General features: G+C 43.9%; 1 protein-coding gene across 1 annotated transcript in view; it reads right to left on the bottom strand.

The window, feature by feature from the left end:
- Window positions 1-4052: 4052 nt before the first annotated feature.
- The window catches only part of chrd (chordin), a 47340-nt gene continuing 25026 nt past the window's right edge, over window positions 4053-26366 (bottom strand). Inside the window, exons 11-21 of the mRNA XM_079823454.1 lie at window positions 22755-22861; window positions 21945-22233; window positions 20044-20285; window positions 18332-18445; window positions 15749-15946; window positions 15552-15645; window positions 15413-15469; window positions 13915-14018; window positions 13551-13808; window positions 12863-12956; window positions 4053-4890 (exon numbers count right to left, since the gene is read on the bottom strand). Coding sequence (XP_079679580.1) covers window positions 4826-4890; window positions 12863-12956; window positions 13551-13808; window positions 13915-14018; window positions 15413-15469; window positions 15552-15645; window positions 15749-15946; window positions 18332-18445; window positions 20044-20285; window positions 21945-22233; window positions 22755-22861 — 1622 coding nt within the window. The 3' untranslated portion in view covers window positions 4053-4825. The remainder of the gene's footprint in view (window positions 4891-12862; window positions 12957-13550; window positions 13809-13914; window positions 14019-15412; window positions 15470-15551; window positions 15646-15748; window positions 15947-18331; window positions 18446-20043; window positions 20286-21944; window positions 22234-22754; window positions 22862-26366) is intronic.

The raw sequence follows: 26366 nt of genomic DNA, 5'->3' as shown, positions 1-26366 counted from the left end.
AAAGAGCTTCAACACCCCCCAAAAGAGCTTCAACAAAAGAGCTTCAACACCCCCAAAAGAAGAGCTTCAACACCCCCAAAAGAGCTTCAACACCCCCAAAAGAGCTTCAACAAAAGAGCTTCAACACCCCCAAAAGAGCTTCAACACCCCCAAAAGAGCTTCAACACCCCCAAAAGAGCTTCAACACCCCCAAAAGAGCGTCAACACCCCCAAAAGAGCTTCAACACCCCCGAAAGAGCGTCAACACCCCCAAAAGAGCGTCAACACCCCCAAAAGAGCTTCAACACCCCCGAAAGAGCTTCAACACCCCCAAAAGAGCTTCAACACCCCCAAAAGAGCGTCAACACCCCCAAAAGAGCTTCAACACCCCCGAAAGAGCTTCAACACCCCCAAAAGAGCTTCAACACCCCCAAAAGAGCTTCAACACCCCCAAAAGAGCGTCAACACCCCCAAAAGAGCTTCAACACCCCCCAAAAGAGCTTCAACACCCCCAAAAGAGCGTCAACACCCCCGAAAGAGCTTCAACACCCCCAAAAGAGCTTCAACACCCCCAAAAGAGCTTCAACACCCCCAAAAGAGCGTCAACACCCCCCAAAAGAGCTTCAACACCCCCGAAAGAGCTTCAACACCCCCAAAAGAGCTTCAACACCCCCAAAAGAGCGTCAACACCCCCAAAAGAGCTTCAACACCCCCAAAAGAGCTTCAACACCCCCAAAAGAGCTTCAACACCCCCAAAAGAGCTTCAACACCCCCCAAAAGAGCTTCAACAAAAGAGCTTCAACACCCCCAAAAGAAGAGCTTCAACACCCCCAAAAGAGCTTCAACACCCCCAAAAGAGCTTCAACAAAAGAGCTTCAACACCCCCAAAAGAGCTTCAACACCCCCAAAAGAGCTTCAACACCCCCAAAAGAGCTTCAACACCCCCAAAAGAGCTTCAACAAAAGAGCTTCAACACCCCCAAAAGAGCGTCAACACCCCCAAAAGAGCTTCAACACCCCCAAAAGAGCTTCAACACCCCCAAAAGAGCTTCAACACCCCCAAAAGAGCTTCAACACCCCCCAAAAGAGCTTCAACAAAAGAGCTTCAACACCCCCAAAAGAAGAGCTTCAACACCCCCAAAAGAGCTTCAACACCCCCAAAAGAGCTTCAACAAAAGAGCTTCAACACCCCCAAAAGAGCTTCAACACCCCCCAAAAGAGCTTCAACACCCCCGAAAGAGCTTCAACACCCCCAAAAGAGCTTCAACACCCCCAAAAGAGCTTCAACACCCCCAAAAGAGCGTCAACACCCCCAAAAGAGCTTCAACACCCCCAAAAGAGCTTCAACACCCCCAAAAGAGCTTCAACACCCCCAAAAGAGCGTCAACACCCCCAAAAGAGCTTCAACACCCCCAAAAGAGCTTCAACACCCCCAAAAGAGCGTCAACACCCCCAAAAGAGCTTCAACACCCCCAAAAGAGCGTCAACACCCCCAAAAGAGCTTCAACACCCCCAAAAGAGCTTCAACACCCCCAAAAGAGCTTCAACACCCCCCAAAAGAGCTTCAACAAAAGAGCTTCAACACCCCCAAAAGAAGAGCTTCAACACCCCCAAAAGAAGAGCTTCAACACCCCCAAAAGAGCGTCAACACCCCCAAAAGAGCTTCAACACCCCCAAAAGAGCTTCAACACCCCCAAAAGAGCTTCAACACCCCCAAAAGAGCGTCAACACCCCCAAAAGAGCTTCAACACCCCCAAAAGAGCTTCAACACCCCCAAAAGAGCTTCAACACCCCCAAAAGAGCGTCAACACCCCCCAAAAGAGCTTCAACACCCCCGAAAGAGCTTCAACACCCCCAAAAGAGCTTCAACACCCCCAAAAGAGCGTCAACACCCCCAAAAGAGCTTCAACACCCCCAAAAGAGCGTCAACACCCCCAAAAGAGCTTCAACACCCCCAAAAGAGCTTCAACACCCCCAAAAGAGCTTCAACACCCCCAAAAGAGCTTCAACACCCCCCAAAAGAGCTTCAACAAAAGAGCTTCAACACCCCCAAAAGAAGAGCTTCAACACCCCCAAAAGAGCTTCAACACCCCCAAAAGAGCTTCAACAAAAGAGCTTCAACACCCCCAAAAGAGCTTCAACACCCCCAAAAGAGCTTCAACACCCCCAAAAGAGCTTCAACACCCCCAAAAGAGCTTCAACACCCCCAAAAGAGCTTCAACAAAAGAGCTTCAACACCCCCAAAAGAGCGTCAACACCCCCAAAAGAGCTTCAACACCCCCAAAAGAGCTTCAACACCCCCAAAAGAGCTTCAACACCCCCCAAAAGAGCTTCAACAAAAGAGCTTCAACACCCCCAAAAGAAGAGCTTCAACACCCCCAAAAGAGCTTCAACACCCCCAAAAGAGCTTCAACAAAAGAGCTTCAACACCCCCAAAAGAGCTTCAACACCCCCCAAAAGAGCTTCAACACCCCCGAAAGAGCTTCAACACCCCCAAAAGAGCTTCAACACCCCCAAAAGAGCTTCAACACCCCCAAAAGAGCGTCAACACCCCCAAAAGAGCTTCAACACCCCCAAAAGAGCTTCAACACCCCCAAAAGAGCTTCAACACCCCCAAAAGAGCGTCAACACCCCCAAAAGAGCTTCAACACCCCCAAAAGAGCTTCAACACCCCCAAAAGAGCGTCAACACCCCCAAAAGAGCTTCAACACCCCCAAAAGAGCGTCAACACCCCCAAAAGAGCTTCAACACCCCCAAAAGAGCTTCAACACCCCCAAAAGAGCTTCAACACCCCCCAAAAGAGCTTCAACAAAAGAGCTTCAACACCCCCAAAAGAAGAGCTTCAACACCCCCAAAAGAAGAGCTTCAACACCCCCAAAAGAGCGTCAACACCCCCAAAAGAGCTTCAACACCCCCAAAAGAGCTTCAACACCCCCAAAAGAGCTTCAACACCCCCAAAAGAGCGTCAACACCCCCAAAAGAGCTTCAACACCCCCAAAAGAGCTTCAACACCCCCAAAAGAGCTTCAACACCCCCAAAAGAGCTTCAACAAAAGAGCTTCAACACCCCCAAAAGAGCGTCAACACCCCCAAAAGAGCTTCAACACCCCCAAAAGAGCTTCAACACCCCCAAAAGAGCTTCAACACCCCCAAAAGAGCTTCAACACCCCCCAAAAGAGCTTCAACAAAAGAGCTTCAACACCCCCAAAAGAAGAGCTTCAACACCCCCAAAAGAGCTTCAACACCCCCAAAAGAGCTTCAACAAAAGAGCTTCAACACCCCCAAAAGAGCTTCAACACCCCCAAAAGAGCTTCAACACCCCCAAAAGAGCGTCAACACCCCCAAAAGAGCTTCAACACCCCCAAAAGAGCTTCAACACCCCCAAAAGAGCTTCAACACCCCCAAAAGAGCGTCAACACCCCCAAAAGAGCTTCAACACCCCCAAAAGAGCTTCAACACCCCCAAAAGAGCGTCAACACCCCCAAAAGAGCTTCAACACCCCCAAAAGAGCGTCAACACCCCCAAAAGAGCTTCAACACCCCCAAAAGAGCTTCAACACCCCCAAAAGAGCTTCAACACCCCCAAAAGAGCTTCAACACCCCCCAAAAGAGCTTCAACAAAAGAGCTTCAACACCCCCAAAAGAGCGTCAACACCCCCAAAAGAGCTTCAACACCCCCAAAAGAGCTTCAACACCCCCAAAAGAGCTTCAACAAAAGAGCTTCAACACCCCCAAAAGAGCTTCAACACCCCCCAAAAGAGCTTCAACACCCCCGAAAGAGCTTCAACACCCCCAAAAGAGCTTCAACACCCCCAAAAGAGCTTCAACACCCCCAAAAGAGCGTCAACACCCCCAAAAGAGCTTCAACACCCCCAAAAGAGCTTCAACACCCCCGAAAGAGCTTCAACACCCCCAAAAGAGCTTCAACAAAAGAGCTTCAACACCCCAAAAGAGCTTTTCCCAGAAGAACATCCTGACATTAAATAACCCCAGCATCTGAAAAAGGCTTTTATATCACGTCAAACAGGTAAAGTGTGTTTGTGCAGAGGGAAAAAAAACCACAACATGCCTCTGTTATGACAACATACATTTTAAAACTTTGTTTATTCATCCTTAATAAATATGCAATACAAACAATATTCATAAAATACTGAAAGAAAATAGCCATAAAATAATATATACCAGCAAACAGACAGTGCAACAGAACAGAAGCGGGCGGGGTTTATGATGAGTTTCTGGTGGAATTCTACGTTTACATCTCGCAATTCGGACTTTTGTTGAAATTCTATGTTAAATATCGCAATTCTGACTTTTTTGTTGGAATTCTACGTTAAATATCGCAATTCTGACTTTCTCTGGATTCTACGTTTACATCTCGCAATTCTGACTTTTTGTTGAAATTCTAAGTTTACATCTCGCAATTCTGACTTTAGTTGGAATTCTACGTTTACATCTCGCATTTCTGCGGGGTTTATGATGATGAGCATTCTAAACCCCGCCCCCATGACAAGCCCCTCCCACTGGGCGAATCGCCAATCAGATGCATCTCGGCAGTCCTGCTGATCGGCATGTGTGTGTTTTGTGTGATGATGATGATGATGATGATGATGATGTCCAAATGAAAAGCATCTTTCCCGTGAGAACATCAGTCACTGGGGGAACTCTGAGATGGCTTCTGCTTTTCTTCTGTGTTCTTGCTCTTCTCTTCCCGCTCTCCCAAACGTCTTCATCATTCTCTGAGTTCTGGAGCTCTTCTGTTCCGCGCCTCCATTGGTGGTTCTGCAGTTCCCGATGTGCGAGTTTGAGACAACTGATCTCAAAACCGGAGGAGCCTCGAGGACAGAAGGTTTCAGTGCCTCCAGCTCTTCTTTTTCTCCACCATCTTTGCCAATTCTTCTTTTTCCATGAAGTCCTCTGTAAAGGAAGAGGTAAAGTGTGCTGAGTAAAGTGTGCTGAGTAAAGTGTGCAGAGTAAAGTGTGCTGAGTAAAGTGTGCTGAGTAAAGTGTGCTGAGTAAAGTGTGCTGAGTAAAGTGTGCAGAGTAAAGTGTGCTGAGTAAAGTGTGCTGAGTAAAGTGTGCTGAGTAAAGTGTGCTGAGTAAAGTGTGCAGGGTAAAGTGTGCTGAGTAAAGTGTGCTGAGTAAAGTGTGCTGAGTAAAGTGTGCTGAGTAAAGTGTGCAGGGTAAAGTGTGCTGAGTAAAGTGTGCTGAGTAAAGTGTGCTGAGTAAAGTGTGCTGAGTAAAGTGTGCTGAGTAAAGTGTGCTGAGTAAAGTGTGCTGAGTAAAGTGTGCTGAGTAAAGTGTGCTGAGTAAAGTGTGCAGGGTAAAGTGTGCTGAGTAAAGTGTGCTGAGTAAAGTGTGCTGAGTAAAGTGTGCTGAGTAAAGTGTGCTGAGTGAAGTGTGCTGAGTAAAGTGTGCTGAGTAAAGTGTGCTGAGTAAAGTGTGCTGAGTAAAGTGTGCTGAGTAAAGTGTGCTGAGTGAAGTGTTTGTAAAGTGTGCTGAGTGAAGTGTGCAGAGTAAAGTGTGCTGAGTAAAGTGTGCTGAGTGAAGTGTGCAGAGTAAAGTGTGCTGAGTAAAGTGTTTGTAAAGTGTGCTGAGTAAAGTGTGCTGAGTAAAGTGTGCAGAGTAAAGTGTGCTGAGTAAAGTGTGCAGAGTAAAGTGTGCTGAGTAAAGTGTGCAGAGTAAAGTGTGCTGAGTAAAGTGTGCTGAGTAAAGTGTGCTGAGTAAAGTGTGCAGAGTAAAGTGTGCTGAGTAAAGTGTGCTAAGTAAAGTGTGCTGAGTAAAGTGTGCTGAGTAAAGTGTGCTGAGTAAAGTGTGCTGAGTAAAGTGTTTGTAAAGTGTGCTGAGTGAAGTGTGCAGAGTAAAGTGTGCTGAGTAAAGTGTGCTGAGTAAAGTGTGCTAAGTAAAGTGTGCTGAGTAAAGTGTGCTGAGTAAAGTGTGCTGAGTAAAGTGTGCTGAGTAAAGTGTGCTAAGTAAAGTGTGCTGAGTAAAGTGTGCTGAGTAAAGTGTGCTGAGTAAAGTGTGCTGAGTGAAGTGTGCAGAGTAAAGTGTGCTGAGTAAAGTGTGCTAAGTAAAGTGTGCTGAGTAAAGTGTGCTGAGTGAAGTGTGCAGAGTAAAGTGTGCTGAGTAAAGTGTGCTGAGTAAAGTGTGCAGGGTAAAGTGTGCTGAGTAAAGTGTGCTAAGTAAAGTGTGCTGAGTAAAGTGTGCAGAGTAAAGTGTGCTGAGTAAAGTGTGCTGAGTAAAGTGTGCAGAGTAAAGTGTGCTGAGTAAAGTGTGCTAAGTAAAGTGTGCTGAGTAAAGTGTGCAGGGTAAAGTGTGCTGAGTAAAGTGTGCTAAGTAAAGTGTGCTGAGTAAAGTGTGCTGAGTAAAGTGTGCTGAGTAAAGTGTGCTGAGTGAAGTGTGCAGAGTAAAGTGTGCTGAGTAAAGTGTGCTAAGTAAAGTGTGCTGAGTAAAGTGTGCTGAGTGAAGTGTGCAGAGTAAAGTGTGCTGAGTAAAGTGTGCTGAGTAAAGTGTGCAGGGTAAAGTGTGCTGAGTAAAGTGTGCTAAGTAAAGTGTGCTGAGTAAAGTGTGCAGGGTAAAGTGTGCAGGGTAAAGTGTGCTGAGTAAAGTGTGCTAAGTAAAGTGTGCTGAGTAAAGTGTGCTGAGTAAAGTGTGCTGAGTAAAGTGTGCAGAGTAAAGTGTGCTGAGTAAAGTGTGCTGAGTAAAGTGTGCTGAGTAAAGTGTGCTGAGTAAAGTGTGCTGAGTAAAGTGTGCTGAGTAAAGTGTGCTGAGTAAAGTGTGCAGAGTAAAGTGTGCTGAGTAAAGTGTGCTGAGTAAAGTGTGCTGAGTAAAGTGTGCAGGGTAAAGTGTGCAGAGTAAAGTGTGCAGGGTAAAGTGTGCAGAGTAAAGTGTGCTGAGTAAAGTGTGCTGAGTAAAGTGTGCTGAGTAAAGTGTGCTGAGTAAAGTGTGCTGAGTAAAGTGTGCTGAGTAAAGTGTGCTGAGTAAAGTGTGCTGAGTAAAGTGTTTGTAAAGTGTGCAGGGTAAAGTGTGCTGAGTAAAGTGTGCTGAGTAAAGTGTGCTGAGTAAAGTGTGCTGAGTAAAGTGTGCTGAGTAAAGTGTGCTGAGTAAAGTGTGCAGGGTAAAGTGTGCTGAGTAAAGTGTGCTGAGTAAAGTGTGCTGAGTAAAGTGTGCTGAGTAAAGTGTTTGTAAAGTGTGCAGGGTAAAGTGTGCTGAGTAAAGTGTGCTGAGTAAAGTGTGCTGAGTAAAGTGTTTGTAAAGTGTGCTGAGTAAAGTGTGCTGAGTGAAGTGTGCAGAGTAAAGTGTGCTGAGTAAAGTGTTTGTAAAGTGTGCTGAGTGAAGTGTGCAGAGTAAAGTGTGCTGAGTAAAGTGTGCTAAGTAAAGTGTGCTGAGTAAAGTGTGCTGAGTAAAGTGTGCTGAGTAAAGTGTGCTGAGTAAAGTGTTTGTAAAGTGTGCTGAGTGAAGTGTGCAGAGTAAAGTGTGCTGAGTAAAGTGTGCTGAGTAAAGTGTGCTAAGTAAAGTGTGCTGAGTAAAGTGTGCTGAGTGAAGTGTGCAGAGTAAAGTGTGCTGAGTAAAGTGTGCTGAGTAAAGTGTGCAGGGTAAAGTGTGCTGAGTAAAGTGTGCTAAGTAAAGTGTGCTGAGTAAAGTGTGCAGAGTAAAGTGTGCTGAGTAAAGTGTGCTGAGTAAAGTGTGCAGAGTAAAGTGTGCTGAGTAAAGTGTGCTAAGTAAAGTGTGCTGAGTAAAGTGTGCAGGGTAAAGTGTGCTGAGTAAAGTGTGCTGAGTAAAGTGTGCTGAGTAAAGTGTGCTGAGTAAAGTGTTTGTAAAGTGTGCAGGGTAAAGTGTGCTGAGTAAAGTGTGCTGAGTAAAGTGTGCTGAGTAAAGTGTTTGTAAAGTGTGCTGAGTAAAGTGTGCTGAGTGAAGTGTGCAGAGTAAAGTGTGCTGAGTAAAGTGTTTGTAAAGTGTGCTGAGTGAAGTGTGCAGAGTAAAGTGTGCTGAGTAAAGTGTGCTAAGTAAAGTGTGCTGAGTAAAGTGTGCTGAGTAAAGTGTGCTGAGTAAAGTGTGCTGAGTAAAGTGTTTGTAAAGTGTGCTGAGTGAAGTGTGCAGAGTAAAGTGTGCTGAGTAAAGTGTGCTGAGTAAAGTGTGCTAAGTAAAGTGTGCTGAGTAAAGTGTGCTGAGTGAAGTGTGCAGAGTAAAGTGTGCTGAGTAAAGTGTGCTGAGTAAAGTGTGCAGGGTAAAGTGTGCTGAGTAAAGTGTGCTAAGTAAAGTGTGCTGAGTAAAGTGTGCAGAGTAAAGTGTGCTGAGTAAAGTGTGCTGAGTAAAGTGTGCAGAGTAAAGTGTGCTGAGTAAAGTGTGCTAAGTAAAGTGTGCTGAGTAAAGTGTGCAGGGTAAAGTGTGCTGAGTAAAGTGTGCTAAGTAAAGTGTGCTGAGTAAAGTGTGCTGAGTAAAGTGTGCTGAGTAAAGTGTGCTGAGTGAAGTGTGCAGAGTAAAGTGTGCTGAGTAAAGTGTGCTAAGTAAAGTGTGCTGAGTAAAGTGTGCTGAGTGAAGTGTGCAGAGTAAAGTGTGCTGAGTAAAGTGTGCTGAGTAAAGTGTGCAGGGTAAAGTGTGCTGAGTAAAGTGTGCTAAGTAAAGTGTGCTGAGTAAAGTGTGCAGGGTAAAGTGTGCAGGGTAAAGTGTGCTGAGTAAAGTGTGCTAAGTAAAGTGTGCTGAGTAAAGTGTGCTGAGTAAAGTGTGCTGAGTAAAGTGTGCAGAGTAAAGTGTGCTGAGTAAAGTGTGCTGAGTAAAGTGTGCTGAGTAAAGTGTGCTGAGTAAAGTGTGCTGAGTAAAGTGTGCTGAGTAAAGTGTGCTGAGTAAAGTGTGCAGAGTAAAGTGTGCTGAGTAAAGTGTGCTGAGTAAAGTGTGCTGAGTAAAGTGTGCAGGGTAAAGTGTGCAGAGTAAAGTGTGCAGGGTAAAGTGTGCAGAGTAAAGTGTGCTGAGTAAAGTGTGCTGAGTAAAGTGTGCTGAGTAAAGTGTGCTGAGTAAAGTGTGCTGAGTAAAGTGTGCTGAGTAAAGTGTGCTGAGTAAAGTGTGCTGAGTAAAGTGTTTGTAAAGTGTGCAGGGTAAAGTGTGCTGAGTAAAGTGTGCTGAGTAAAGTGTGCTGAGTAAAGTGTGCTGAGTAAAGTGTGCTGAGTAAAGTGTGCTGAGTAAAGTGTGCAGGGTAAAGTGTGCTGAGTAAAGTGTGCTGAGTAAAGTGTGCTGAGTAAAGTGTGCTGAGTAAAGTGTTTGTAAAGTGTGCAGGGTAAAGTGTGCTGAGTAAAGTGTGCTGAGTAAAGTGTGCTGAGTAAAGTGTTTGTAAAGTGTGCTGAGTAAAGTGTGCTGAGTGAAGTGTGCAGAGTAAAGTGTGCTGAGTAAAGTGTTTGTAAAGTGTGCTGAGTGAAGTGTGCAGAGTAAAGTGTGCTGAGTAAAGTGTGCTAAGTAAAGTGTGCTGAGTAAAGTGTGCTGAGTAAAGTGTGCTGAGTAAAGTGTGCTGAGTAAAGTGTTTGTAAAGTGTGCTGAGTGAAGTGTGCAGAGTAAAGTGTGCTGAGTAAAGTGTGCTGAGTAAAGTGTGCTAAGTAAAGTGTGCTGAGTAAAGTGTGCTGAGTAAAGTGTGCTGAGTAAAGTGTGCTGAGTAAAGTGTGCTAAGTAAAGTGTGCTGAGTAAAGTGTGCTGAGTAAAGTGTGCTGAGTAAAGTGTGCTGAGTGAAGTGTGCAGAGTAAAGTGTGCTGAGTAAAGTGTGCTAAGTAAAGTGTGCTGAGTAAAGTGTGCTGAGTGAAGTGTGCAGAGTAAAGTGTGCTGAGTAAAGTGTGCTGAGTAAAGTGTGCAGGGTAAAGTGTGCTGAGTAAAGTGTGCTAAGTAAAGTGTGCTGAGTAAAGTGTGCAGAGTAAAGTGTGCTGAGTAAAGTGTGCTGAGTAAAGTGTGCAGAGTAAAGTGTGCTGAGTAAAGTGTGCTGAGTAAAGTGTGCTGAGTAAAGTGTGCTGAGTAAAGTGTGCTGAGTAAAGTGTGCTGAGTAAAGTGTGCTGAGTAAAGTGTGCTGAGTAAAGTGTGCTGAGTAAAGTGTGCAGAGTAAAGTGTGCTGAGTAAAGTGTGCTGAGTAAAGTGTGCTGAGTAAAGTGTGCAGGGTAAAGTGTGCAGAGTAAAGTGTGCAGGGTAAAGTGTGCAGAGTAAAGTGTGCTGAGTAAAGTGTGCTGAGTAAAGTGTGCAGAGTAAAGTGTGCAGAGTAAAGTGTGCTGAGTAAAGTGTTTGTAAAGTGTGCTGAGTGAAGTTTGCAGAGTAAAGTGTGCTGAGTAAAGTGTGCTGAGTAAAGTGTGCAGAGTAAAGTGTGCTGAGTAAAGTGTGCTGAGTAAAGTGTGCTGAGTAAAGTGTGCTGAGTAAAGTGTGCTGAGTAAAGTGTGCTGAGTAAAGTGTGCAGAGTAAAGTGTGCTGAGTAAAGTGTGCAGAGTAAAGTGTGCTGAGTAAAGTGTGCTGAGTAAAGTGTGCTGAGTAAAGTGTGCAGGGTAAAGTGTGCAGAGTAAAGTGTGCAGGGTAAAGTGTGCTGAGTAAAGTGTGCTGAGTAAAGTGTGCTGAGTAAAGTGTGCTGAGTAAAGTGTGCTGAGTAAAGTGTGCAGGGTAAAGTGTGCTGAGTAAAGTGTGCTGAGTAAAGTGTGCTGAGTAAAGTGTGCTGAGTAAAGTGTGCTGAGTAAAGTGTGCAGGGTAAAGTGTGCTGAGTAAAGTGTGCTGAGTAAAGTGTGCAGGGTAAAGTGTGCAGGGTAAAGTGTGCTGAGTAAAGTGTGCAGAGTAAAGTGTGCAGAGTAAAGTGTGCAGGGTAAAGTGTGCTGAGTAAAGTGTGCTGAGTAAAGTGTGCTGAGTAAAGTGTGCAGGGTAAAGTGTGCTGAGTAAAGTGTGCTGAGTAAAGTGTGCTGAGTAAAGTGTGCAGGGTAAAGTGTGCAGGGTAAAGTGTGCTGAGTAAAGTGTGCTGAGTAAAGTGTGCTGAGTAAAGTGTGCTGAGTAAAGTGTGCTGAGTAAAGTGTGCTGAGTAAAGTGTGCTGAGTAAAGTGTGCTGAGTAAAGTGTGCTGAGTAAAGTGTGCTGAGTAAAGTGTGCAGAGTAAAGTGTGCAGGGTAAAGTGTGCAGAGTAAAGTGTGCTGAGTAAAGTGTTTGTAAAGTGTGCTGAGTAAAGTGTGCAGAGTAAAGTGTGCTGAGTAAAGTGTGCTGAGTAAAGTGTGCAGGGTAAAGTGTGCTGAGTAAAGTGTGCAGAGTAAAGTGTGCAGAGTAAAGTGTGCAGAGTAAAGTGTGCTGAGTAAAGTGTGCTGAGTAAAGTGTTTGTAAAGTGTGCTGAGTAAAGTGTTTGTAAAGTGTGCTGAGTAAAGTGTGCTGAGTAAAGTGTGCTGAGTAAAGTGTGCTGAGTAAAGTGTGCTGAGTAAAGTGTGCAGGGTAAAGTGTGCAGAGTAAAGTGTGCAGGGTAAAGTGTGCAGAGTAAAGTGTGCTGAGTAAAGTGTTTGTAAAGTGTGCTGAGTAAAGTGTGCAGAGTAAAGTGTGCTGAGTAAAGTGTGCTGAGTAAAGTGTGCAGGGTAAAGTGTGCTGAGTAAAGTGTGCAGAGTAAAGTGTGCAGAGTAAAGTGTGCAGAGTAAAGTGTGCTGAGTAAAGTGTGCTGAGTAAAGTGTTTGTAAAGTGTGCTGAGTAAAGTGTTTGTAAAGTGTGCTGAGTAAAGTGTGCTGAGTAAAGTGTGCTGAGTAAAGTGTGCAGAGTAAAGTGTGCTGAGTAAAGTGTGCTGAGTAAAGTGTGCTGAGTAAAGTGTGCTGAGTAAAGTGTGCAGGGTAAAGTGTGCTGAGTAAAGTGTGCTGAGTAAAGTGTGCTGAGTAAAGTGTGCTGAGTAAAGTGTGCAGGGTAAAGTGTGCAGAGTAAAGTGTGCTGAGTAAAGTGTGCTGAGTAAAGTGTGCTGAGTAAAGTGTGCTGAGTAAAGTGTGCTGAGTAAAGTGTGCAGGGTAAAGTGTGCTGAGTAAAGTGTGCTGAGTAAAGTGTGCTGAGTAAAGTGTGCTGAGTAAAGTGTGCTGAGTAAAGTGTGCTGAGTAAAGTGTGCTGAGTAAAGTGTGCTGAGTAAAGTGTGCTGAGTAAAGTGTGCTGAGTAAAGTGTGCTGAGTAAAGTGTGCTGAGTAAAGTGTGCTGAGTAAAGTGTGCTGAGTAAAGTGTGCTGAGTAAAGTGTTTGTAAAGTGTGCTGAGTAAAGTGTGCTGAGTAAAGTGTGCTGAGTAAAGTGTGCTGAGTAAAGTGTGCTGAGTAAAGTGTGCTGAGTAAAGTGTGCTGAGTAAAGTGTGCTGAGTAAAGTGTGCTGAGTAAAGTGTGCTGAGTAAAGTGTGCTGAGTAAAGTGTGCTGAGTAAAGTGTGCAGAGTAAAGTGTGCTGAGTAAAGTGTGCAGAGTAAAGTGTGCTGAGTAAAGTGTTTGTAAAGTGTGCTGAGTAAAGTGTGCTGAGTAAAGTGTGCTGAGTAAAGTGTGCTGAGTAAAGTGTGCTGAGTAAAGTGTGCTGAGTAAAGTGTGCTGAGTAAAGTGTGCTGAGTAAAGTGTGCTGAGTAAAGTGTGCTGAGTAAAGTGTGCAGAGTAAAGTGTGCTGAGTAAAGTGTTTGTAAAGTGTGCTGAGTAAAGTGTGCTGAGTAAAGTGTGCTGAGTAAAGTGTGCTGAGTAAAGTGTGCTGAGTAAAGTGTGCTGAGTAAAGTGTGCTGAGTAAAGTGTGCTGAGTAAAGTGTTTGTAAAGTGTGCTGAGTAAAGTGTGCTGAGTAAAGTGTGCTGAGTAAAGTGTGCTGAGTAAAGTGTGCTGAGTAAAGTGTGCAGAGTAAAGTGTGCTGAGTAAAGTGTGCTGAGTAAAGTGTTTGTAAAGTGTGCTCTTGATGAGGGAGTTTGGTCAGTACCTCTGCACTCGGGGCAGCACTTTCCCTCAGTGCGGATGGGGCTGGAGCAGCTCAGTAGTGGACACTGCTTCCTCTGGCACTTGGTCACGCCGTGCTGGAATCACCACAGAACCACAGCCAGGGTTAGTTCAACTCGCCATCCCAAAATAATCATCAATATTACACCGTGGACTGAAAGAGGGAACTGCTTTTTTCTCACAATTGCTGAGTTTACAGCTCGCAATTCTGACTTTTTGTTGAAATTCTAAGTTTACATCTTGCAATTCTGACTTTTTGTTGAAATTCTAAATTTATATCTCAGTTCTGACTTTGTAATTCTAAGTATTTATCTCAATTCTGACTTTTCTGTTGGAATTCTAAGTTTACATCTCGAAATTTTGACTTTAGTTGGAATTCTAAGTTTACATCTCTAAGTATTTGAGATGGAGGTTGCTGGTTCGATCCCAGCGGTCGCCATCAGTGTGTCCTTGAGCAAGGCACTTTACTCCATGTTGCTCTAGGGGATTGTCCCTGTAAGAAGGACACTGTAAGTCGCTTTGGATAAAAGCGTCTGCTAAATATAAATATAAAACATCTCGCAATTCTGACTTTTGTTGAAATTCTAAGTTTACATCTCGCAATTCTGTTTTTTTAATTCCGCGGCTGAAATAAGCTTCCCTATTTAAAGGAGAAATAAAGGCAAACTCACATCACACCAGCAGGTGATGCACTTCATTTCTCCCACCAGCGGGACGCTCGGGTGCCAGTGTTCGCTATTCTGGTAGTAGTTTTTGCCAAACTTGCAATGGCGCGTTCCGTCCGCCTGCATCATTTCGTCGTCCTCCAGAGGGGGCGTGTCTTCTGAAGGACACTCCTTGCAGCAGTCTGAAGGGTTGCGTCTGATTGGCCGGCTGCAGGTGAGAGGCGGACACGTCACCTTCTCGCAGTGCACTTCTCCTGTGGAGCCCTGAGATGGACAACACACAGAGGTTAGCGATTAATATCCATGTCTGGCACCACATTTGATATCTTGAATACATAAAATAACTGTGTTGTAACGTTTGTGAACTCACCTTGCAGGTGCACACGGCACACTTGATGTACCCGAACGGCGGGACGAACGGATGCCATGTTGTGCCAGGTGCGTGCATCTTCTGATCGCCTTCGAAATAACAGCCTGAAACACGAAATTAACATCTTACTACACACTTCCAACCAGATGTGCATTTAAAACAGAGCCGCAAGCAGCCGCTATCGGAGCGCAAAGAAGAAGACAAGACTGCCAAAATGGCTGGGAGTGTCAGATCAACGGCAGCAATGAGCGATTAAACACAAAGGTCTGAGGCTGAAAGGCTGAAAAATGCATGTCCATGCATGTGTGTGTCAATTTTGGTGAAAATATCTCATTTCGTTTTGGACTTATAGACATTTATATGAAAAAACACGTAAAATATGACTGACACCTGACTTTGATTGGATGTTACTGCACCTTACTATCAATATTTTGACATTTGGGCATTAGCGATTAACTATCGACCTATTTTTTCGAACTTCTGACGCTGGTTTCGTCTCGATCGGACTAGTGGTTTCGAAGATATCAGCTAAGCGCTAAATTAGCACGCTGCACAAACCATACGCCGAAACCTGGCAAGTCTGATATCGTTGGACTCGGCAAGTATTCAGGAGACAAAAAAAGTTACTCCCATGAAAATAAGTAAATCTCACCCAAAGTTATAAGCATTTGAAAACCTAACCTGTTTCGAAACTTCTCAGGCTCCTTCAGGGAATCGTGCTGATGACCCATACCGAGTTTCATAACAATCCGTTCATGAGTTCATATAATACAGCATTTCAGCACATAATTCAAAATGGTCGACAGCCAAAATGGCCGATACGATCAAATTGGATATCTAACGAGACCACTTTTATGATTTTTGGACAAACGGTTTAGAAGTTATAAGCAAAAATAGCATTAAAAAAAAAAAAAAAGAAGCATTTTTCATATCTCCGGACCAGTAGGTGGCGCTGCGCCGAAACGCTTCATGTGTCCTCAGGTCATGCTCGTGATGACATGTACCAAGTTTGGTTTGAATACAATAAAGCGTTGCGGAGATATAGCCTTACGTGTATTTTCGCTACCGCTATGCAAAAATTTGTTCGCGCCTTTATCGAAAACATTTTGACGAAGCACCTCGAACTCCATAACTTTTTGTCGGCACCGCCTGAATATGATCTGGTTTAATTTTTGTGAAATCGGACAAACCGTCTAGGACGAGTTCGCAAAAGTAGTTTTTTTTTTTTGTGGAAAATTCAAATTTTTGGAATTATGTCTCTATCCCTTAGGGTTCAAAAGTTATTAGCATAAACATGAGTCAAATTTTGGACAGGTGGTGCCGCTAGAGGGATTGAGTTAGAGACTCCAAATTTGCTGTGGTGACAGCTCAGACTGTCCTCTATGAGTGTGCCAAAGTACACAACTTTTTACCATATGGTTCTGCCATTGAATAAGAACGCTAACGGCCCCTAAATAATAGTTGGCGTATTTAATTGAATGCTTTAATGTAAGCTCACCTTCTGGATCTTCCTCAATTTTCTCTACAGCGGTCGTCTCTTTGGTCTCCTTCCTTTCTGCTGACAGAAATCAAACGCAAAGTTAACGTTATAGCACACATCACACATGAAGTAGCGTTCCCAGTTGGCTCCCACTCACCATCACAGATGGGGCAGCACTGGTCTTCAGGCTGGATGGTGTGAGGACATGAGAGCGCAGGACAGATCACCGGATCACAGATCACCGTCTTCTTCTGCAGGGGTTAAGATCATACGCAGGATGAGTATATACAGTAGGAGGAGTCAGAAGCCCCGCCCATGTGTGTGTGTGTGTGTGTGTGTGTGTGTGTGTGTTACCTGGCAGGTGCAGGTGAAGCAGGTGTTGTATTGCGGTGTCCACTGCGAGCCGTGTGCATGATGCTCGCCCTCGAAGAAGCATGTGTGCTGGTCTTTGCGCAGTTCGGCCGGGTCGCGCACGAACACCAGGTCGTCGAACTCCGCCTCCTCCACCACCTCACCCCGAGAGCCCAACTCACAGCTGTTGGGGACGTGAATCTGCACAACCGGCATATCGAGTGAGCCAAGGTTAGGACAGTTAAAGGGTTAGTTCACCCAAAAATGTAAATTCTGTCATTACTGAGCCTCATGTGGTTGGACACCCGTCAGACCTCCGTTCATCTTCAGACACAAATGAAGATATTTTAGTGTAAATCTGAGGCTCTGAAAGGCCTCCATTGGCCAGAGGTGGACAAAGTACACAACTCCATTACTCGAGTGAAAGTAAAATTACTACTGGTCAAATATTACTCCGTTACAAGTGAAAGTTGTTGAAAACTATTTTTACTCAAGTAAAAGTACAGAAGTACTTGTTTATAAAAGTACTTAAGTATCAAAAGTAAATTTCCTTTTTTATGTCAATGCATTATTTTATTATTGTTGCATTGTTGTATGAATGCACGCTATAGCCATCACGGTGGTTTAAGCCAGTCAGTGATGCTCCATCTGAAAAGCTAGCAAACTACCACTTTGAATAGTTTAAATACTTGTAAAAAAGTTACAAAGCTGCTGTCACTTTAAGGCAGAATGCACAAATCCTACACACTGATACACATCCGATATTCCCCCAACTGTTTACGTTCACTTAAGACATAATCAACTTTGTTTAAGTGATACTTTCCAAAATGAAAATTTTGACCTTTTGTGTGTATTGGTCTGTTTAAGTGCGGGGAAAAAAGCGCAAAAGAAAGCTCTATTCAGTTCTTGTGCTCATCTGAGAGGTACAAAAACCAGACTGAACTGAGCTCTTTCATCAAGCTTTTTCAGATTCAATATGTCAATGCTTCACTTTCTCCCAGACATTTTTTTACATTTTATGAGACCTTCATCAAGTGTATGCCAACGAAACTATTCTTTAATCTTTTCAGAAAACTTAAACTTAATTTCTAGTATGGCCATGGGTGCACACACTGTGCCGAGGAACCGTCTTCCTCCATTTTGCTATAACCTGATCAGTGTTCAAAAAATGTCTGGAAACTTCATATGACCGTACAAAAGTGATTACTTATGGCTGTCTGCAAAAAAAACAAATAAAAACGTTGCTACAGAAACGACTTTCTACTTCGAGGACCTTGATAGAAATGTAGTGGAGTAAAAAGTATGATATTTGTCTTTCAAATGTAGTGAAGTTAAAGTAAAAGTTTCCCTAAAAAAGTAATACTTTAGTAAAGTACAGATACTCAAAAAGTGTACTTAAGTACAGTACTCAAGTAAATGTACTTAGTTACTGTCCACCTCTGCCATTGGCTCAACTTTACACTCTCAAGACCCTTAAAAGACACTAAAGACTAAAGTTACAAAGTCCATCTCACTACAGCGGCTCTACAATAACTTTATGAAGACGAGAATAGTTTCTGTGCGCAAAAAAACCCTAAATAACGACTTATATAGTGATGACGATTTCAAAACACGGCCTCATGAAGCTTCAGAGCGTTATGAATCAGTGAGTCGATTCAGCGGTTCAGAGCATTATGAATCAGTGAGTCGATTCATGATTCGGATCACGTGTCAAACCGCCAAACTGCTGAAATTTGGCGATTCAAACCGCTGAATCGACTCACTGATTCATAACGCTCTGAACCACTGAATCGACTCACTGATTCATAACGCTCTGAACCGCTGAATCGACTCACTGATTCATAACACTCTGAACCGCTGAATCGACTCACTGATTCATAACGCTCTGAACCACTGAATCGACTCACTGATTCATAACACTCTGAACCGCTGAATCGACTCACTGATTCATAACGCTCTGAACCACTGAATCGACTCACTGATTCATAACGCTCATAACCGCTGATTCGACTCATTGATTCATAACGCTCTGAACCGCTGAATCGACTCACTGATTCATAACGCTCTGAACCGCTGAATCGACTCACTGATTCATAACGCTCTGAACCGCTGATTCGACTCATTGATTCATAACGCTCTGAACCGCTGAATCGACTCACTGATTCATAACGCTCTGAACCGCTGATTCGACTCACTGATTCATAACGCTTTGAAGCTTCATGATGCCGTGTTTTGAAATCGTCATCACTATATAAGTCGTTATTTAGGGTTTTTTTGTGCACAGAAACTATTCTCGTCTTCATAAAGTTATTGTAGAGCCGCTGTAGTGAGATGGACTTTGTAACTTTAGTCTTTAGTGTCTTTTAAGGGTCTTGAGAGTGTAAAGTTGAGCCAATGGAGGCCTTTCTCAGCATCAGATTTACACTAAAATATCTTCATTTGTGTCTGAAGATGAACGGAGGTCTGACGGGTGTCCAACCACATGAGGCTCAGTCATTAATGACACCATTTACATTTTTGGCTGAACTAACCCTTTAACTAAAGATAAAAGAGAATGTGTGTGTGTGTGTGTGTGTGTGTACTCACCCGTCCTCGTATTTCTCCTCTTGGATTAATTTTGGTGCTGACCTGGATATAAGCCGTGCCTTCGTCCAAATGCCTCAATAACTCGACACTAATATCTTTCAACACACCCTGAGCCTGGAAGACACACACAGAGACAGTGTTCATTTCATTGACGACCTTTTTTCACTGACGAAAACGAGACGATAACTAAATAAAAACTAGTGTTGGATGACAACACAATCAACCGTAATTTTCTTCAACAGATAAAAGCGAGAGGAGAATAGTGAGGTTAGTGAGGGTGGATTAGGGCAGAGATGGGTCAGAACTGATGATCTGAGTCACAGATGAACACATTTGATCTGAACTGATCTAACCTCTGGAAAACACACGACCTACAGGCGCACACACACACAATCCAGCTCCAGAGCGGCTCAATCAATAACACACACACACACCCAATCCAGCTCCAGAGCGGCTCAATCAATAACACACACACACACACACACACACACACCCAATCCAGCTCCAGAGCGGCTCAATCAATAACACACACACACACACACACACACACACACACACACACCCAATCCAGCTCCAGAGCGGCTCAATCAATAACACACACACACACACACACACACACACACACACACACACACCCAATCCAGCTCCAGAGCGGCTCAATCAATAACACACACACACACACACACACACCCAATCCAGCTCCAGAGCGGCTCAATCAATAACACACACACACACACACACACACCCAATCCAGCTCCAGAGCGGCTCAATCAATAACACACACTTATGCCAGACCAGTGTTTATGAACTAATGCTGATGAATAATCACAATACCATGTTTATATAGTAATATGTTTTAGACGGTTGTAATGATGCATATTTATCTCCTCATCTGAACTTGAATGAGCTCCTGCAACTGCAACAGAGGCGCATACATTTCAAAATAAGAGTCCTGGTGTATTTCCAGCTCGTTTATTAAGTCACGCATTATATATTCGTTTTTGCTTACACAATAAACTGTATTTAATTTCATTCCCTTTTAATTCATAGTCAGGAGGAAAGACCAGTATTAGACACATATTCAATAAAGTATCAGGGTTATAATAGTAAAAATAAAATCTTCATTACTTGAAATTAAATAAATGTTAACTGGAATTAAAATAAATAAATAAACAAACTTATTTGCAGCTTTAGCTTAACCAGATATGGCCTACTAACTAAAACAGAAATACACAGTTATAAAAACTATTTAGATGTTTTTAAAAAAATGAATTGAGCTCTTTCGTGTATTTTTATGTCAAAAACGAAATGATGTCCAAATGTCAGTTCAAGTGACAGTCGGTTATGTGACGCTTAAATGCTTAATGTATTACAATTGAACTAAACTCATTAGATGTTAGTCGACTAAAACTAGACTAAAACTAAAAACAATTCAGGCGACTAAAATATGACTAAAACTAAATGGCATTTTAGTCCAAATTTAAATACATTTCTGCTGTCAAAATGAACTGTGCACAGAGACACCTCAAGCTTCATAAAATGGCCAAGATGAGATACTCATTTGAGCAAACACCAGCTTTGTTTGATAAACAATTCCTTTGGAGAACGTCACTAAACAACAGCTCAGCTGTGTCAGCCAAAGGAAACCAGGCTTGTGTTTTCTGCAATCACGCGGTTTACATTACAGCCGATGCGGATGCGGATCTGTTTACCTGTTGGCCGTAGAAGCCCGTCAGGAGTCTCTTGTGATTGGTGGAGGAGTCGTCCATCTCGCCGATCTCGGCCAATCCGTGCAGGTGAGCGTTGATGGCGGCGTCTTCGGTCTTGCTGAGGCCATTGACCACGATCTCGTAGTGCAGATGACACTGCTCATCCACTGAGACCCAGGCATGACCCGCGGCTCCAGTGCGGACCGGCGGAGACACAAGCTGACCCGCCAGAGGAACCGGCAGCTCTGCGGAGCAAACCATCGTTAGTGTCGCTGTTACAGGGATAGTTCACACAAAAATGAACATTAGCCCATGATTTACTCACCCTCAAGTCATCCTACACTCTCAGAAAAAAATGGGGGTTCCTCGGGGAACAAAACGTATAACTGTACCTTTAAAGGTACACAATTGGTCCTTAGGGTACAATTTCCCCTACAATTAACCATTAGCAGGCAAGTTCTTATTGAGAATTAACAGAGCTTTAGATGTTGGTTTTACTGAAAAATCACCATGATGGAGATCAGTGTTTCCTTTAGTTGGGCAGTTTAACTCTTGGCTTTTTTATTTGAGATTGTGGTTTTTGTTACAGTGTTAACAAAACACATAATCTGTTCAAATCAAAAGAAGCCATAAACAAAAAATTGTCTTGAAGAAAGATGTTTGACTGAACTCATCACTGACTAAATCTATTAATAAATTATATTCCCCAACAAAGCTTTCTTGCCACAGATCAGGCATTCTGAATTTTGATTTTTAAACACATTCTAGGGGAAAAAAAGTTTAGACGCACACAGATATCAAGAATCAGCATATGAATCTCAACAATGGTGACGTACTTAATGCTGCAATGCATGCTGGGAGCCATGAGTTTTATACTGTGGTGGTTTAGGAGGGTTGGAGCTAAGCTCTGCAGGAGATCAGATCTCTAGGACCGAACTTGCCCACCCCAGACTTAGAGGTACAGAAATGTCCCCTTAAGGGTACCACCCCAGTGACTTATATAGTGATGACGATTTCAAAACACGGCATCATGAAGCTTCGAAGCGTTATGAATCAGTGAGTCGACTCAGCGGTTTGGAGCGTTATGAATCAGTGAGTCGATTCAGCGGTTCAGAGCGTTATGAATCAGTGAGTCGATTCAGCGGTTCAGAGCGTTATGAATCAGTGAGTCGATTCAGCGGTTCAGAGCGTTATGAATCAGTGAGTCGATTCAGCGGTTCAGAGCGTTATGAATCAGTGAGTCGATTCAGCGGTTTGGATCGCCAAATTTCAGCAGTTTGGCGGTTTGACACGCGATCCGAATCATGATTCGACTCACTGATTCATAACACTTCGAAGCTTCATGAGGCCGTGTTTTGAAATCGTCATCACTATATGAGTCGTTATTTAGGGTTTTTTTGCACACAGAAACTATTCTCGTCTTCATAAAGTTATTGTAGAGCCGCTGTAGTGAGATGGACTTTGTAACTTTAGTCTTTAGTGTCTTTTAAGGGTCTTGAGAGTGTAAAGTTGAGCCAATGGAGGCCTTTCAGAGCATCAGATTTACACTAAAATATCTTCATTTGTGTCTGAAGATGAACGGAGGTCTGACGGGTGTCCAACCACATGAGGCTCAGTCATTAATGACACAATTTACATTTTTGGGTGAACTAACCCTTTAATGCTAACAATGTTAATCTCCATACCTCTCCAGAATAAAATGATCCTGTAAATATGGTTGACGTAATAAAAACACCTGTACAGTAAAACGGTTGTGCATCTGCTAAAGCCGTTCAAATGCGTTGACAGAGCGCTGGGTTGCTGAAAAGCAGGTTTGGCATTATATTTAAAAAAAGTGAATGAATACCGACGCGCAATATGTGGCGGGCGGTGTTGATCGGTGTGTGTGTGTGTGTGTGTCTCACCGGTGCGGTGCGCATCCAGGCCGGTGTAGGGCAGCATCCGGATCTGTCCGCGGAGTTCGCTCTCCGGCTGCTGGGCCGTGGCGATGTTGATGAACAGCTCGTTCTGCAGGAGCATGTGGATGTGCCTGGCCTCCACCCGGCTGCATCCGCCCTCCGCCCGTCCTCCGCCTCGCTCCTCCTCCGTGAAGTCGGCCGTGATGTCGTACAGGACGCTGCGTTTACTGCGCCGCCGCGGCTTCATCTCGATCGTCACGCCGAGCACCGAGCTGCTCAAACCCAACACCACAACCTGCGTGGGAACATCATGGTCAATCGGCTGAGCTGCGGAAGCCATGCAGAGATGAGGGAGCGCGCGCTTTAGATGCATGAGGGAGCGCGCGCTTTAGATGCATGAGGGAGCGCGCGCTTTAGATGCATGAGGGAGCGCGCGCTTTAGATGCATGAGGGAGCGCGCGCTTTAGATGCATGAGGGAGCGCGCGCTTTAGATGCATGAGGGAGCGCGCGCTTTAGATGCATGAGGGAGCGCGCGCTTTAGATGCATGAGGGAGCGCGCGCTTTAGATGCATGAGGGAGCGCGCGCTTTAGATGCATGAGGGAGCGCGCGCTTTAGATGCATGAGGGAGCGCGCGCTTTAGATGCATGAGGGAGCGCGCGCTTTAGATGCATGAGGGAGCGCGCGCTTTAGATGCATGAGGGAGCGCGCGCTTTAGATGCATGAGGGAGCGCGCGCTTTAGATGCATGAAGGAGCGCGCGCTTTAGATGCATGAGGGAGCGCGCGCTTTAGATGTGTGAGGGAGTGCGCGCTTACCTGGTAGTCGAGGGAGCCGTTGGGATGGAGGGTGAAGGCGGCCGAGCCAACGCCGCCGGTTTTCCCAGGAGTCAGAGCCGAACCGCTGGACATCACGCTTTGGAGAGCTGGAAGAGGAGCATTTCAGGAAATAAGCACAAACTCTTAAAGGGTCAGTGCCCGGATGCATAAAGCACCTTAAGTGTAATTTTCTCTTAGGTTTCCCTTAAACCTAAGAGTGTTGCAGAAAAAAACCCTTAAAGGATTAGTTCACTTTTAAATAAACATTTGCTGATCATTTCCTCACCCCCATGTCATCAAGATGTCCATGTCTTTCTCTCTGCAGGCGAAAAGAAATGAAGGTTTTGGATGAAAACAGTCCAGGGTTTTTCTCCATATAATGGACTTCAATGGGCTCCAAACGGGTCAGTTTCAGTGCAGCTTTAAACGACACCAGATGATGAATAAGGGTCTGATCTAGACAAACCATCAGTTTCTGAGAGAAACCCAGCAGTATTTATGCTATTATTTTACCTCTTATCAGACGAGCGTGATCATCTCTGAGCTCAGACATAACTTCCGGAGAGTGAGGTCAAATACGAGCGTGGTCATAGATGTATCGATAGTATTTAATAGCATAAATACTGCTGGGTTTCTCTCAGAAACTGATGGTTTGGCTAGATCAGACCCTTATTCATCATCTGGTGTCGTTTAAAGCTGCACTGAAACTGTCATTTGACCCGTTTGGAGCCCATTGAAGTCCATTATATGGAGAAAAACCCTGGAATGTTTTCATCAAAAACCTTCATTTCTTTTCGACTGCAGAAAGAAAGACATGGACATCTTGATGACATGAGGGTGAGGAAACTATCAGCAAAAGTTTATTTAAAAGTGAACTAATCCTTTAAGGGTCATTTCACAACGTATCATGTTTAAACTTTGCATGCATGTTAATGACCCTAAATGAGAAAAGGTCACACAATTTCAAGAAAAACAATGTAGGTTAGATAGTATTTCAGATCAATTGAAAAAAGAAATTATAGCTAATTTTTACCATTTGTGGCATACTAAAAAAATATTTCTGTATTGAAATAAATGGGGAAAAGCTCATTTTTTTAGCTTCATAGGTTAGTAAAAAACTAAAATAACAAAATATAACCAAGAAATGTTATTATTTTGGGTCTCTACAGTGACCATAGAACATTAAAATATGCGGGTCAAATTGACCCGTGAACATCACGAACGTAACAGTACTTTTGTGTGTATATGTCAAAACACATCAGCGTGTTGAAACTTTGCATGCATGTTCATGACGATAAATGAGAAAAAGTCACGAAATTTAAATAAAAAAAACATAGGTTAACTGATGTTTCTGACAACTTAAAAATCAAAACGGGTCAAATTGACCCGCAACATAACACAAGGGTTAAGTGAAACGTCATAAACACTTAGAATTCCCCTTAAATGCGTTTTTTTCACTTAAGTAATCCCTTAAAAAGCGTTAAGTGTTGCATAAACCCCTTAACGCTCATTTCCCGAAGTATAACTTAAGGTTTGGGAATCGTAACCTTAAGAGTAACGCGGACAAAAATAAGACAACATGTCTGAACCAGCTGAAGATCATTATGTGCCAAGAAGAGTTTTTAGGGATAGGGAGAACCCTTTGACCATTACACATCGCAACCACTGACACTGAACACTTGCATACGGACATTTCTGATGAAGAAAAACTCACAGAATTAAAGAAGTCGTTTGACGTTATAACAAGTCATTAATGTCTTTTAACTTATATGTTTCATATAATAGAACTGAAGCTATAGATTGTGAATTTAAACATGTCTCGTTTAGCAGCGGCTAAAGTCAGGAGGACTAGCCGAGGTGAGGCTGTTCCAGGCGGGATCTCACAACATCTTTAAACAGGCGCTATCTTTACAAATAAACCACCGATTTGAGCTTTAAACTACTACATTCTCAACTGAACAACTCTTAAAACTACATTTCGTGACACAATAACAGTAGTATTCTTCAATTTCGCGGCCGCACACAACCACTATGAAAAGCGCAAAAGGACGCGCGTCAATTTCTCTTCAAACTCTTGCTTTATACGCTTGTTCAAACTAGACGTGAGTTTGAGGCTCTATTCACATCTGGTGTGAACGCAGCATTAGTGTTTTGCGTATTTATGGCAACAAGACTTTTATAACGCAAATCCAGGATCGCTGTCGTGAAACACTTCAATGTTTCCCTAAGAGAAGCGTTTAAGAGATTATATGCAACAGCCTTAAGTTCTTCTCTTAGCTAAGGGGAAATCGCCCCTTAAGTTCATACTTGAGGGACACAGTTCACCTAAAAGTGTAAATCCTGTCAATAATTCCTCATGTCGTTCAAACCCATCAGACCTTCGTTCATCTTCAGACACACACGAAGATATTTCTGATGACCCCAGAGCTCTCTGACCCCTCCATAGACAGCAGTGTGATGAACACTTTCAAGGGCCAGAAAGGAAGACATGGTTACAATAGCCCATGTGACTCCAGCCCTAATGTGATGAAGAGATAAGAATAGTGCGCAAAAACACACACAACTTTATTCAACAGTTTCGTTGTAGCCTGTGTCCGTCTCCTACGCAGTTTTAGCGTCACATGATCAGCGCCGGCCAATGGTGAGCCGGCGTTCTGGTGTAGAACTCAGAAGCTTTGCACTGTGTTTACTACATCAACAGCAGCCAACACACACCACAGATTGATGAATAAAGTGGTTATTTGTGTGTGCTTTTGCGCACTAGAGTATTCTCATCTCTTCATTACATTAAGGCTGGAGTCACATGGGCTATTTTAACCTTCTGGCCCTTGAAAGTGTTCATCACACTGCTGTCTATGGATCTCATCAGAAATATCTTCATGTGTGTCTGAAAGTCTGACGGGTTTGAAAGACATGAGGAATTAATGACAGGATTTAAAGGCACAGTAGCAGATGAGATTGTTTTGGTGCATGAGAGAACGAGGGAAAACTAAATCGAGATCCCACATGAACTCACGCAGGGTCAAAGGTCAAAGAGTGACGTAATCCCGGGAGACGTGAGAGTGAAGCAGCAGGTAAATAGAGACGAGCGGCGGTGGAGAAGTAAACAGAGACCGGTTCGGGTCTGAATTCCTCACTCATAACGTCACACTGTTAGCGGTGCAGCTGGAGTCAGACAGCAGAAGGAGCATGTGTGTGTGTGTGTGTGTGTGTGTGTGGACACAAGAGGCCTCACACACGCTCCACCATACGAAACGGATCCTACAGCACCTGAACTCTGACCTCGATCAGCATCGCTGCGCATTCCTGACCTCCTCACAATCAGAATCATAATTACCAACGGGAAATCTGAGAAATACCCAAGATGCCTTGCGCATGACACACAGATGAAGTGAAGGAGTTACAGATCCTGCAGGATTAACCCTCAAACACACACCTCGGGACGGCAATCACCTCTAAACTCAGCCCTCAATCTGCTCAAAAACAATATAAGAACAAATGTGTTGGGTCTGTAGAGACCCGGAGAGTGTGATAGTGTAAGTATATATTCTCAATAAGTGCAGTTCAGCTTTATTCCTCTAGGTGGCGATGACTATATGACGACACGGTCAG

This window comes from Gobio gobio, assembly GCF_949357685.1.
Source record: "Gobio gobio genome assembly, chromosome: 8".
In the NCBI taxonomy this organism is placed as follows: domain Eukaryota; kingdom Metazoa; phylum Chordata; class Actinopteri; order Cypriniformes; family Gobionidae; genus Gobio; species Gobio gobio.
Note: the sequence above shows the minus strand (reverse complement) of the source record. Positions and strands in the feature narration are given on the sequence as shown.